The 15,008-nt window shown below is 39.7% G+C and overlaps 1 protein-coding gene across 1 annotated transcript in view; it reads left to right on the top strand.

Moving 5' to 3' along the window:
• Window positions 1-15,008, top strand: part of LOC113839138 (zinc finger protein 879-like) — a 48,371-nt gene that overhangs the window by 12,068 nt on the left and 21,295 nt on the right. The window contains exon 5 of the mRNA XM_035453720.1: window positions 98-199. Within this exon, the coding sequence (XP_035309611.1) occupies window positions 98-199 (102 nt within the window). The remainder of the gene's footprint in view (window positions 1-97; window positions 200-15,008) is intronic.

Here is a 15,008-nt window from a genome sequence, read left to right as displayed (position 1 = left end):
CAGTACTACTGATCATCAGCATGGTAGCAGCTCTGGTTTCTAGATGGGCTCTGAGGGAACAGTGAGCATTATGAACATGTTCTAATTACCTCTTTAGATACTAGGGGAAACACAGAGGGAAGCCCCAAATCCAAATGGTGATACCAAAATTCAGAATATCGGCAAACAGATCAGGAGTCAAATTGCCATCCATAAGATTGTAAATATAACTATCCTGCCAAAAACAACACATGGATTCAATGTAATATCCATCAAAAGTATAACATAACTCTCACAGAAGTTGAAATAACAATGATAAATTTTACTTATTAATACCAAAGACTACAAATAGCCAAAAACAACACTGAATGATAAAAGCTCTGCAAGAAGTATCACTATACCAAATTTCAAATTATGCTACAGAGACATCCTGGTAACAGTAGCATGGTGCTGGTACAAAAACAGACACATAACTCAGTGAACTGCGCTGAGATCTCTGATAGAAGATGACACACAACAACCTGAGTTTTTCAGGTATACCTAAACAAAGAACATCTTCAACAAGTGGCTTTGGGGAAACTTGATATCTACTTGTGTAAGAATGAAATGTATCCTACAACTGAACTGGTACACAGATCAATTACATACAGATCAAAAAATGTTGGGTGTAAAACCTGGAGCTACTTGAAGAAAGAGTAGGGTGTAGTGCATTTCCAGATCTTGGCTAAGCTAGGAATTTTCTGAAAAAGACTATGATGCCAAAAGAAACAACAAAAAGAGGATAAATACCTCAGATATTTTGGAGCTGAAAGATCAAGTGATAATTTCTGTATAATGCTGAGAAAGCTCACAGATAATGCATTAGATGTGAGGCTAAGAATTAATTCAGAGAAGTTAAAATGGTATCCAGCTCCATACAAACAAAAATGAGGAAAATTGTGCTTTTTGTGAAAAGAGATATTGGAAGAAAGACTAAAAGTGAGATATCTGAATTAAAAAATAAACTTAAGAGTGTAGATCTAGTCTCTCTAAGCATCATTGATGTGCTATTTTTGATTTTGGGGTATCATTTTTACATAGAAATAATATAATGCCTGTTAATAATTGTACCAAAGTCAAGGTTGAAGGTCTCTTCGCTGAGACCATTTGCTAACATATAACTCCCAACACCATAGATAAGATGGGGGTTTTATCCCCCAGTTTGAAGAACTTTGATGATTGGGTGTGCATTCTCTAGGGACCAGAGGACTCTAGGCTAGACCCTTTTCTTCTTTGCAGGGAATCAAATTATCTTCTAAGTAAAGTTATTATACACAAAGAATGTGGAGGGAGAGGGAGGAATGAAGAATGAAGGGGTCTGTACCAGGTTGGAGAAACCCACAGGAACAGTTGGCCTGAACAAGAGAGATTAGAAATGAGACTTGAAAAGACTTTTAGGAAGAACGGCAGAGTCTTTACAACTAGTGGGAGAATGGAATTTATTCCTTCCTGTGAAAACCTAATTAAATCTACAAGATGCCAAATGTAATCAGTAATACTTTACGGTGGTAAAAATGTTATCTTTTCTTCATTTCCTCACTCTTTCCTTCTTCCGTGTGTTCATTCTTTCCTTCTTCCTTGCATAATCAATGTACTTTTGATCAAAATGGGTAAATTTCCACCTTCAATCAAGGAGCTACTTATGACTGATAGCTGCTAAGAGAGGTCAAATCAGTTTTCTCCAATGTTGTGATCCATTGGCACTAGAATGAGACAGAGGACAGGAGGCACCCAGGAGGTGTCTGATGTATAAAATAGAAAAGGCAGAGGCTGAAGCAGACCGTCTCTGTTGGCAGAGAGTGCAGCATGGATTTTCTTTTGTGAAAACACGAGGTCTATAGACATAAGGTGAAGATTGTGATCTGGGTGGGAATTAAAGCTGTGTGGCCAAAAGGAAACGGTGTTTTGATTTTCTCTTCTTTGTCCTTCTTCCCTTTTATTTCACTCTGCTTATTTGTTTATATCTTTGCTTTTGTGGTAGCAACATGTCTTCCTGTAGCCAAGTCTTTTCCCAAACTCACTAATTGTGGATGACCTTACACTCCAATCCTGTGCTTCTGCTCCTTACATCTGGGGTTGTAAGGCTACCGCAATACTTCAAACATTCCTTTAGTTTCCTTTCCTAGTTAGTGTTGTTTTGAGAGACTTTGTGTCTCTGTGGCTCAGACTGGCTTCAAATCAGAGATCCACCAGCCTGTGTTGACTTAGTGTTGGAATTTAAGGTGTGTGCAAGGGATTAAAACTCACTGGCATTTTGCAACCATTCTGGTGGATATCCTGAATTGTAACCACTGCTATTCTCAAAAAGGAAGTAAATGCTGGGACACACATTGGTATGTTTTATTTTCATTGTTTTGTTTGTTTGTTTTGTTTTGTTTCTCCACACATGGTTTCCACGGAACTCTTCTTGTAAACCATACTGGCCTGGAACTCACTGAGATTCATGAGCCTCTGCAACCCAAGTGCTGGCATTAAAGGCCTGAACCAACACACTAGGCCAGTAGTAGGTTTAGTATACTCATGAAAACAAACATATTCATAGGAATAATTCTTCTGACCAATATTGCTTTATTTAATTAAAATCCAGATTATCGGAAAATGTAATGAATATCAGTGCAGACAAATCAGGCTTTTGTTTGGTTGCTGTTTTGTTTTTTGTTTTTCAAGACAGACTGTCTTTGTGTAACAGACCCAGATGTCCAGGCACTCCCTCTGTAGACCAGCTAGAGTTCCACTCACTTTAATAAGCCTGCCTCTGCCTCTAGGCATGAGCCACCAAAGCCAGGCTGCATCATGAATTTTCTTTTTACTGAAGACTAAAACTAAACTAAAGAGAGAATCCACAGAGAATCTAAGACATACAAATGTGAGGAATTCCCCAGAACCTTAAAATATCCCTCTAGGCTTCTAGCCCACCAGAGAAGACACAAGAGGGAGAAGGCATTTTTCTGTATCAGGTATCAAAAGGGTTTTGTAATCCCTCAGAACTGAAAGTACATTCTTTCATACACAAACAAAAGATGCCTTTCACATGTCATACATTTGGAAGGGCTTTCAGACATAAAAATAATCTGCTAGCTCATGAAATGATTCTCAAAGGATAGAAGCCTTACGCCTTTCTCCCTGTATATTCAAAGCTTCTACCAGTCATCCACATACCATGGGCACAGGAGGAATTGCCACAAATCAGAATGAACTGTTTACCTTCCTTGGCACAGGATGGGTGGGCTACAGGCTTAGTGTCCTTTCTGCACATGAAGAAACATATAGCCTCTTAACAGCAAGCAGCCATTTTATATGTGACATGTCTCTTCAGGATTGCTCCATCTGCTGTCACATTCCATTGTCATGTGCCTGTAAGAAGATGTGTCATTTGTTCTTCACTAACATGTTCCTAATGCCAAAAGTTTTATGTAATATTGTCTGGTGTATGAAAATGAGTCTTAAGTATATTTTTCATTTCCTGTGTGTGTATGAGTGATTATCTGACTTTTTGTTTTTTGCCCTAGATTCATATATCCAGTGGACAATACAGGACTTAATTGTCACTTATTGAGTTTTACATTGAATAATTGGCAATACATACCAATCTGTCAGAGACCACAGATTCTAAACATTCTTTACAGCTGTTACTGACATTGACCTGCCATTCCCAGTGACTGTTGACACCATGCTGTGGTTTCAAACCCGTGTCTTAGGTTTGTATCTAAGGGCATTGCCTTCTCAGTCATCTTCCATCCTACAGGTGCTTACTGCTTAAAGTTCACCAATGTGCCTCATATGAGGAGACAGGAATCTGCCTTAGAATAAAGACTTCAGTTGCTAAAAGAAATTCTGAGATGCCGCCCCATCAGTTCCATTATTGTCCCATCACAATCTTTATAGTTCTAATCAAAGGAACCCTAGAAATTTAGGGAGTCTTGGTAGCTATATAACTGCTGGCCGCAGGACATGAGAATTGATGACAATGGAAAAGTTTTTCATGCATAAACTCCAGAAACTATCTTAAGGAAATAAAAAGGGAATAATAGCTATATTATGAAACAGGATTGTGTGCTTTGGCTCTGCAGATTTGTTGGGATCTGTGTATGACTTGATGAATTCCCTGTGGAGACTGAGCAGTGTTCAAGTATCCTGTAAAATTGTTGTGGATAAATCATGATATTCCTCAGTGTACCTAGTGCTTGGTGAAGCCTTAGAGCAAGTCACCAGGAGGCTTCAATTTATTTTTCCTAATGTATATGTTATATATAGAAACTATGTTATTTTACTCATCAATCCTATTTACCTTTCCCTCTCATCCTCCCAATCTCTCCATAGACACCCCTGTCCCACCCCTCATCAACACCCCAGGATTGTGAGGCCTTCGTGGGAGATCATCAAAGACTGTCATATTATTTGGGGGAGGGCATAATCTGAGAGAGAGGACCTCCATGAGGAATGGAATCCCAAAGTCCATTTATGTACTAGGGAGAGATACTGTTCAGAATTCCATCAACTAAAATCGATATCAACAGAAGTTCCGCATTTTCACATTGAAGATTTTTTGTTGGCACACCTTATGGATGATCCCTTCCCCAGAATTTGGCTTTCTTATCCCTCTTCATTTGGCGTGTTCTCTGGTCTCTTTTTCCTATTGAGATTGTATTTTGTGGTTTCAGGCTCTCCAGATTAAACATTAGAGATTCCTAGATTGTGGTTGAGGGGATATTTTACTCGTTTTAATCTTTAGAGATTTTAGCCTTTATGGGATTACAGAATTCTGCATTAGACCACAATATTCCTTATGCTTCCAAATAAGGTCCTTTCCTAATGTGGGTCATGACCTGTACATGTGAGTGTGAGAGGGCAGAACAAAGCTGATAACAATGAGATTCCCAGAGAGCATCTTCCAGTTCTACTGTGACTGCAGCTGGGTATGAGGACAGCAGATTCAGAAGTTCAGTCATTCTCTGATACCCAGTTCATTCAAGGCCACTCTTGTCAACATGAGTGCTTTTCTAACAACAACAAAATTTATCAAATCACACAACGTTAAATCAAAAATAATCACAGCATAACTCCTTCGAAACATAGAGCTTCTCGGGAAAATCATGCTAGTTCCACAAACTGAGATGCTGAAGGAAGGCTTTGTACTTCTTTCTTCAAGAAAAAGTTAATGCTAAGAGACATGAAGTTTCAAATATGTATTAAGATTCCATAGGGAGCTGGTTGCACACGACTTTACTGCCAGCACTCAGGAGGCAGAGGCAGGTGGATATCTGTGAGTTCAAGGCCAGCCTCGCCTCCAGAGCCAGTTCGAAGACAGCCTCCAAAACCACAGAGAAACCCTGTCTTGAACACCCTCCACCCAAAATAAATGACCTTGTTTTGCCGGGCGTTGTTGGAGCATGCCTTTAATCCCAGCACTTCAGAGGCAGAGGCAGGTGGATCTCTGTGAGTTCGAGACCAGCCTGGTGTACAAGAGCTATTTGCATTTCAGTCTTTAAAGCCACAGAGAAACCCTGTCTCGAAAAACCAACCAACACCCCCTCCCAAAAAAAGCAATGAGAACAGAAGGATCATTGCCAAACTCTTTTTACAAGGCTACAATTACCTAGGGAACCAAGCCACACAAAGACACAACTAAGAAAACAGAACTACATACCAATCTCCATCATGAACATTGATGCAAAAATACTCAATAAAATACTTGCAAATTGAATCCACAAACACATCAGAAAAATCAGCCACCATGATTAACTAGGCTTCATCCCAAGGATGCAGAGATTGTTCAACATAGGAAAGTCCTGATTGTTTATGCAGCTTTTCTATTTCCAACATTCCCTCCGTTTGTGTTTTCTTTATTATATCTATTTCATTTTCCTGGTCTTGAATTCTTACCTACATTGGTTTGATTGTTTATTCATGGCTTTCTTTAAGAGATTTGTTGATTTCTTTTATATTTTGGTTTGTTTTTTCTTCAATATTTTTAAGGTTTTCTTGCATATCCTCTTTGAGGACCTCTATCTTTTTCATGAAATTGTTTTTAAGGTCGTTCTCTCTGCTTCATCTGCATTGGGATGTTCTGGTCTTGCTGTGGTGGAGTCCCTAGACTCTGATTTTACCATAGGTTTTCCTGTTTTTGAATGTATTTTTACATTGTCTTCTTGCCATCGTTTCTTCCAGTGAGTGCAGAAGGAGTCATTTCCTCTCCTCGTGGTTAAGAGACCAATGTCCTTGGGTGGTAGCTAGTAGGTCTAATATTCTGATGGTTCTCCTCTTCCCTTTTATGGAGGCTGGACTATAAGCTGAGCCTTGGCAGTCTCTGGGTTGGGCTAAGATCTGCTGGGATGGCATCACTTGTGCTCAATCCGAAGGCCTTAGCTGGCTCTGAGGAGGACACCAGAGGAGGGTCCAAAACAGGCCCACTCTCACCTAGACCTGTGGGCAGAGAAGGGGACTAGGATGCAAGCAGTCTCTGGGTGGGCTGGACCTGCTCGGATGGGATACCCTGTGCTAAGTCACCAGGCTTCGGCTGGCTCCCAACAGGGCAAAAGAGGCAGTTGGAAACAAGCCCACTCTTAGCTTGGTTGTTTACATTTTTTTTTTTTTTGGTTTTTTCTAGACAGGGTTTCTCTATGGCTTTGAAGGATGTCTTAGAACTAGCTCTTGTAGATCATGCTGGTCTAGAACTCAGAGAGATCCACTTGCCTCTGCCTCCCAAGTGCTTTGATTAAAGGTGTGTACCACCGCCTCCCAGCTCAGAATGTTTTTTTTTATTTTTATTTATTTATTTATTTATTTGTTTGTTTATTTATTTATTTATTTATTTGGGTTTTCGTAATGACAGTGTCTCTGTGGCTTTGGAGGATGTCCTGGAACTTGCTCTTGTAGACCAGGCTGGTCTCAAACTCACAGAGATCTGCCTGCCTCTGCCTCCTGAGTGCTGGGATTAAAGGCCTGTGCCAGCAATGCAGTGTCCAAATGTTTCTCTCTCTCTCTCTCTCTCTTTTATTTGGTTTTTCGAGACAGCCTATACTGCCAATCGCTCTACAGACCTGGCTGGCCTCGAACTCACAGAGATCAACCTGCCTCTGCCTTCAAGTGTTGGGATTAATGGCGTGTGCCACCAACACCTGGCTCAGAATGGTTTTTAATTTGTGGGTTTTTTTGTAAAACTGGATTTCTGACAGCCAAATATCCACCCAAACTCATCAAATAATTGTGCATGACCTTGCACTCTAATATTGCGGCTTCTACTCTGCAATTTTGGGGTTACAGGGCTACATCACTACTTCAAGAGACTGTTTACTTTTTCTTCTTACTGTTGTTGTAAGTCTCTAAAGAGACTTTCTGTCTCTTTAGAATAAGCTACAGGAACTCACTATGCAGTCTTGACTGGGCTCAAGCTCACAAAGATCCATCTGCATATGTTTACTTAGTATTCTGAGGAAAGATCTGTGCTGGGATTAAAGGTGTGTGCTGAGATTACAGGTGTGTGCAGGGATTTAAGGCCACTGACTTTCTCTAACAATTCTAATTGTTAGGTTGAAGGTGTCTCTGGAAATTCTGAGGAAGGCATTGAATAGTGACACTCATTGGTGTGTTTATTATTCTCATGAAAACAAACATTTTCAGTCAAATACTTCTGCAGATGACAAATAATTTAATTTATTAAAATATACAATTTAAAAAATAGGAATGAGTATCAGTTTAGATAAATCATGCAATATTTATATTGAAGTTTCAATCAGTTTTGCACCTCTTGGCTAATCCATTTGTACAACTTTCAGGTCTTTCCTACAATGTGAAAATTTTAATTCTCCCAGGAGTACAGCAGCTTGAACTTGCAGTAGTCAAAATTCTTAGTGTTGTGGTTTTGGAAGACTAGACTTCATAAATTGTAGTCACTGACCTTTGTCTGTTTCGGTTCAGTATATTTTGATAGACTACAACAGAAATTGGGGGAGAAAAATAAACACATAAATCAGGTGTCACAATTGAACATAACAATTAGCATGTTTAGAGAAGGTAACATATAAGGGCACAGGTATGTCATCCCAGATCTTCAATACATAGGGCAAGTATTTATGAGATTGAGGTCTAGCTAGTCTCCATAGGAGTTCCAGTCCAGACTGGGATAAACAGTAAAACACACAACAGTAACAACAACAAAAGTACATAACAGAAAGAAAAAAAAAGGGTTCCAAACAGCTGTGGGAGCCAACACTGAGTAATTTGAAATGATAGAATTTTAGTGCAAAATCATTCTCATCCACATCACATTTGAAAAAAAAAGCCAAAAAACCCCAAAATAGAAAAGTCATGAAAAAAGACAGGAAAATCTGCTTTTTGGACACACATTTTAATAACCCCCACAGAGTACAATCTTTGTATCAAGTCTCTCATACATCATGTACTCCAAAAATAATGCAACATTACATACCCATAGAGGTGAACTTGATAAAGACTGTCTTCTTTGTGCTTCAGATAACTCCTGGGTGCCTCTTGTTCTCTGTATTATTGCACTGCCAAGTGTTTATGTTGTTCTTTGGAATTCCAAACTATCTGGATATGAGAAAATATTAATCAGCTTACAATGATCTATATGCAACAAGTCATTGTAGGTATATGACAATCTTGATATTTCCTTTTAATGTGGTATGGTTCCCCTTCACAACAGTTTCTGACCATGATTTCTTTGGTTGTCTAGTCCTTCCATGGCAACATCAAGATTTACATAAAGATGCTGAGCTGGGGCTGGGCTAGGATTCCATCTGCAATTCAAGCAGAGGGGAAAGGGGCTTTTCCATCCCTAGCGAGCATGGTAGTTTACCGTTTTCCCTCTAGTTTGGCTCAATCTATTATCATACAACAGGCTGATCTTGTTCTTCCTAGGCATTTAGGTTGTCTTGGCCCTGGAGACCCTGCTGCTCCACTTAGTGATTAATAGGAATCAAGTCCCAACTGCCACACCCCAGGTACAGGAGGTGTGGTCTAATCTCATTCTCAAATCATTAGCATCATTGATTGACTCTGAAGCCAGGCAGCATAAAAGGAAGTGAACTTGCTGAGAACCTCAGTCCAAGCAGAGCACAGCAGAGGCTTGGAGACACATCCTTTCCTATTGCTTCCTGGAATTACCTTGAAATTCATCCTAGACAGAGGTAAGTTTGGAGAATAGTAACATTCCCCTGCTTGGTGGCTTGAGTTGTGTGTTTTTTGTCATTGTTTTGAGTTGTGGGAAAAGCTGCTCACAAGTACTGTGAAATCACAGAGATACAGTGTGGTCATTGGGTAACCATCCTTTTTTGTTTTTTCTTTTGTTATTTTATTTTTCATTTGTTTGGTTTTGGATGTTGGAGGCAGAGTTTCTCTGTGTAAGAGCTCTGGCTGTCATGGAACTAGGTCTGTAGACTAGTAGACCAGTCAGTCTAAAGATAAACCAACCTCTGCCTTCTGTGTGCTCAGATGAAAGTCCTAAAACAAAAATACACAGCTGGAAAACCATTCTGATAAAGGATATAACCTTTAAAACCCTGAATGATACGAATTGCTGTCTTCCTATATGAACATCTCTTTGCGATCCTAAGAACCCCAGCTTGATGGTCATTCCATTTTACTTTTTTATTTTTTTTGATATTTTGAGATCCATTTTCTCTGTATTCCTTTGGAGCCTATCCTGGAACTTGCTCTATAGGCTACTCTGGCTTGGATCTCACAGAGATCAACGTGGCTCTGCGTCTGGAGTGCTGGGATTCAAGATATGTGCCACCAATGCCTAGACATTGGCATTCACTTTTAATGATTTTCTTATTAAAGGGTTACACTGTGGTGCTTTGGAATGGGAGACAAGGGTAAACCTTAAAATTTGAGGTGCAGGCCGGGCGTTGGTGTCACACGCCTTTAATCCCAGAACTCAGGAGGCAGAAGCGGGCGGGTCTCTTTGACTTCGAAGGCAGCCTGGTCTCCAAAGCAAGAGCCAGGACAGGCTCCAAAGCTACACAGAGAAACCCTGTCTTGAAAAACCAAAAAAAATTGAGGTGCAGAAACAAAATGTTCACAATTTAATGGGGTGAACATATACCCTTGACATACCTCACACCATGGGGTTTCTTATTTCAGGTCTTCCCATCCTCAATCCTGGATTTTTCGCCCTGATGAATCATGTATTGTTGTGGTGACATATTCTCATGTTTCTTGTCTGTCGAGTAAATTGTGTAGGACTATGATTAAGTATTTTGTGTGTGGAAAAGGTGGAACTCTGGTCGTTTGACTGTATTGGGTCTCCATAATATCATAGGCAGTATCACTATTGGGAGGCAAGGCCTTGTTAGAGAAGACCGCATGTCACACACCTTTAATCCAGACCTGGAGGCTGGAGGGAACACCCTTAATCTGGACCACACCTTTGGCATGAAGACGTTCATTGTGGGGATGCATTTTGAGGTTTCATATACTGAGGGATCAGTTTATTTCCAATTGCCTGTAAGATTTAGCAGTATTTTTGGGTCTCTAAAGAGCAAGTTCAAGCACTATGGATAAATCCTGGTCCCACTGTCAGGGGCCACAGATGTGCAAGACTTGCTTCACTCACTTGGGAAAACTTACCTTCTCTGAGGAGTGGATGCAGACTTGGCATTGGGTGGACATGAGGGGAACAGCAGGAGGGGATGAAGTGGTTACTGGGATTGGTATGTAAAATGAGAAAAGTTGGGTTTAACATAAAAGAAATTATTGGGAGAACAACAAGAAAAAGATGTAGCAGTCTCAGCTCCAGCACCAACTCTGCCTTCGTGTTTCCATAATCCCTTCTATTATAGACAGAATTTGTGAACTGTAAGTGAGCCACCACAGTGAAATGTATCCTTTATAAGAGTTGTCATGGTTATGATTATTGCTTAACACTGCAACAGTAAACCCTAACTGAAACAGGAACCATTATTGACACGGCTATTACTTGCCTTTTGATTTATTTATGTATATCCTTTTAATTTTTAGCTCTAACACATCCACACATTGCTTTTACAGATCCTCCTAACATAAGACAGATACTTCAATACTACAGTTGAATTCTCCTGAGGATTCCCAGTAGAATGGCTTCATTGCAGAGAGAATCACTTGAGACCAGGTCACCAGAAAATGACTGTGGATTAGAGAAAACGGAGTTCATCCCAACACGGGCTTCACCCGTACAGTTCAGAGAAGACAACTCTAATTCCCCAGTTTCTGAGGTGAACATTCCCCCAATTGGCAATGGCTCCTGTGCAAAGCAGGAGTTACAATATCTTTGGGAAATGTTCACCTCCTGGTTGCAGCCAGAAAAACAAACCAAGGAACAGATGATTTCTCAATTGGTCATGGAGCAATTTTTTAAAACTGGGCACTACAAAGACAAGTTGCCATGAAAGAGAAGTGGGAGTCTAGTGGAAGAAACATGGTGAAATTCATGGAGACTTTGACAGATGAGTGTGTGGAGCCTCCTAAAATGGTGAGTACCCGGAGTGAGAGTTGATTAAGTCAGGAGTCAAGACAATCATTTGCATGTTGGGAAAACTAGCAAATTGTAGATATTTTGTGGTTAGGCTGTATGACGACACCAAACTATTTAAAATGGAGTTTTTCTTCTACTCTACATTCATGGGAATGTAACAGAAACATGCCCTTGGATTGTATAAATTTAATAATTATATTTAATTAATTTACATGGTGGCAGAAAGACTGGGAGAAACACTTGACAAAATCCCGTGGGGGTTTAGAAAGAGATACACTGTGATTTTAAGATGGCTGGCTTAGGGAGTTGCTTACATTTGAATCATGGGAACTGACTTGGAATCTCAGCACACATTCAAAATTATGGCTGTGAGTACAATCCTGTGATCCCAGAACCTGGAAGGCAGAAACGAGGGATCCTAGTGAGCTAATGGTTTCCTAAAATGTCTACTACATTCTATTAAGATCCCCTGTGTATAAAAAAGAATTGGCATGATGGTAGACCATGATTTATGATGATGAAATAGTTCTGAATTACATAATGAACATAGACATACCAACAAGTAATGACTTTATGAGTTATGGTGCTGCAATGCAGGGTTTTTTAACTAAAAGTCTTCATGTAGATGTAATTTCATCAAATATTCTTTCATTGTCTCGGTCATCAATAATTGCCAGAAATTAACAACCAGTGAAATTCTTGAAACTTCCCATAGACACATATTTTTATTAGAATGAAAATTATTTTACATGTCAGTCTCAGTTCACTGTCACTCCTCTCACCCATGTTCAGAACATCTGTTTCTGTGGGTTTCACCAGCCCGGTATGGACCCATTTGCTCATCGCTCTTCCTTCTTGTAACTGGATTCCAGTTCAGTTCAGTTTTAGCTGTGGGTGTCTGGTTATAATTCTGCCAGCTGCTGAATGAACGCCATAGGATGGCATATAAGTTAGTCACCAATCTCATTATCAGGAGAGAGCATTTAATGTAGCCTCTCCTCTGTTGCTTAGATTGTTAGTTGGTGTCATCTTTGTAGCTCTCCAGACATTTCCCTAGTGCCTGATTTCTCTTTAAACCTATAATGTCTCCCTCTGCTATATTATATCTTATCTTGCTCTCTTATGTTCTTCTCCCAACTCAACCTCCAGGCCCACCATGTCTTCCTCACCACTCTTCTTCTCCCCTTCTCATTCTCCTAGTTCCCTCTCTGCTCCCCCTTGCTCTAAATTTGCTCAGAAGATCTTGTCCTTTTTCCCTGTGCCAGGTGTCCATGTATGTCTCTCTTAGGGTCCTCCTTGTATACCACCCTCTCTGGCAGCATGGTCTGCAGGATGGCAAATCTTTATTCTATGTCTAAAATCCAAATATGAGGGAGTACATACCTGCCTGTATTTTAGAACTGGGTTACCTTTCTCAGAATGGTTTTTCTAGTTCCATCCATTTGGTTGCAAATTTCAAGATTCCATTGTTTTTTCTGCTGAGTACTACTCCATTGTGTAAATGTACCACATTTTCTTTATCCATTATTCACTTGAGGGGCATCTAGACTGCTTCCAGTTTCTGGCTATTACAAATAATGTTGCTATGAACATCGTTGAACAGATGTTCTTGTTGTATGAATGTGATTCTTATAGGTGTATGCCTATTAGTGGAATTGGTGGATTATGTGGTAGACTTATACCCATTTCCCTGAGGAATTACCATACTGATTTCCAAAGTGGCTGTACATGTTGGCAATCCCACCTGTGGAGGAGTGTTCCCCTTTCTCCACATCCTCTACAGCATAAACTACCATTGGTGTTTTTTGATTTCAGCCATTCTGACAGGAGTAAGGTGGTATCTCAGAGTTGATTTCATTTGCATTTCCCAGATGGCTAAGGATGCTGAATGCTTTCTTATGTGTCTTTCAGCCATTTTAGATCCGTCTATTGAGAATTGTCTATTTGGTTCTGTACCATTATTTGATTATTTTTTGCATCTATGTTCATGAGGGATATTGGTCTGTAGTTCTGTTTTTTAGATGTGTCTTTGTGTAGATTGGGTACCAAGTTAATTGTAGACACATAAAAAGAGTTGGCAATGAAATATTTGCCTCTATTGGGTGGAACAATTTGAGCAGTATTGGTATTAGCTCTTCTTTGAATTTCTGGTAGAATTCTGCACTGACACCATCTAGCTCTAGGCTCCTTTTGGTTGTGAGACTACTGATAACTGCTTCTATTTCCTTAGAAGTTATAGGTCTGTTTAAGTTGCTTATCTGTTCTTGATTCAATTTTGGTAAGTGATAACTGTCCAGAAAATTGTCCATTTCCTTTAGATTTTCCAATTTTTTGGAGTAAAGATTTTCAAAGTATGTCCTGAAGATTCTTTGGATTCTTCAGTTTCCATTGTTATGTCCTCCTTTTCATTTCTGATTTTGTTAATTTTAATGTTCTCTTTCTGCCTTTGGGTTAGTTTGGATAGAGGTTTGTCTATCTTGTTGATTTTCTTTATGTACAAACTCTATGTTACATTGATTCTTAGAATTGTTTTCTTTGTTTTGACTTTACTGATATCTGCCCTCAGTTTGCTTATGTCCTGTGGTCTACTCTTCCAGGGTGAATTTACTTCCATTTGTTCTAGAGCTTCCAGCTTTGATGTCAACTCTCTGTGTGACTATTCTCTAGTTTCTTCATGTGAGCACTTAGAGCTATGAACTTTCCTCTTAGGGCTGCTTTCAAAGTCTCCCGTACAATTGGGTATGTTGTAAGTTCATTTTCATTGAATTCTGGGAATTGTTTAATTTCTTTCTTTATTTCTTTGATGACCCCAGGAATGGTGCAATTGCATGTTGTTCCATTTCCATGAGTTAGCAGGTTTTCTGCAATTTGTGTTGTTTTTGAATTTAAACTTTAAAGCATGGTGGTCTGATAAGACACAGGGGATTATTCCATTTTTTGTACCTATTGATGTTTGCTATGTTGCCAATGCTAACCAGTTTAAATGTCATTATTAAAACTACTTCTCATTGCTTTAAACCTTTTAATTTGCTTATTTCTAGATTGGTTTCCTTGGTTGTTAGTTGTGTTTGATTGGCTTCTTTTCATTTGAGATAGGTTTTGATTATGGAGGACTGGTTTGTGTGGGACTCACAGGAATTATACTCCTCCTGCCATCCTTTTTAATATAAAATGCATTTTTCATTTTACATGGCATCTCCAGTTCCTCCCACTTCATTCTCTCCCACTGGCCTCCTTCCCACTGCCCTCCACTCCTCCATGTTGATAAGGCCTTCCTTGGGCAATCAACAAAGTCTGGCATACCAAATAGAGACAAGGACAATGTGCTCTCCTCTGCAACAATGCTGAGCAAGGTATCCCAAATAGGGAATTGACTCCAAATGCCAGTTTATGTACTGGGATATGTATTGCTCCCTCTAAAACTGTGCTCTCAAATAGATCAAGCCACATAAGTGTCACGCACAGTTTTGTTTATTCTCAAGCAGGTTCACCAATTGAGAGTCCATTGTCCCTG

Source organism: Cricetulus griseus, unplaced genomic scaffold (genome assembly GCF_003668045.3).
Source record: "Cricetulus griseus strain 17A/GY unplaced genomic scaffold, alternate assembly CriGri-PICRH-1.0 unplaced_scaffold_14, whole genome shotgun sequence".
NCBI lineage: Eukaryota > Metazoa > Chordata > Mammalia > Rodentia > Cricetidae > Cricetulus > Cricetulus griseus.
The sequence above is the reverse complement of the archived record's forward strand: the minus strand, read 5'-3'. Positions and strand labels throughout refer to the sequence as shown.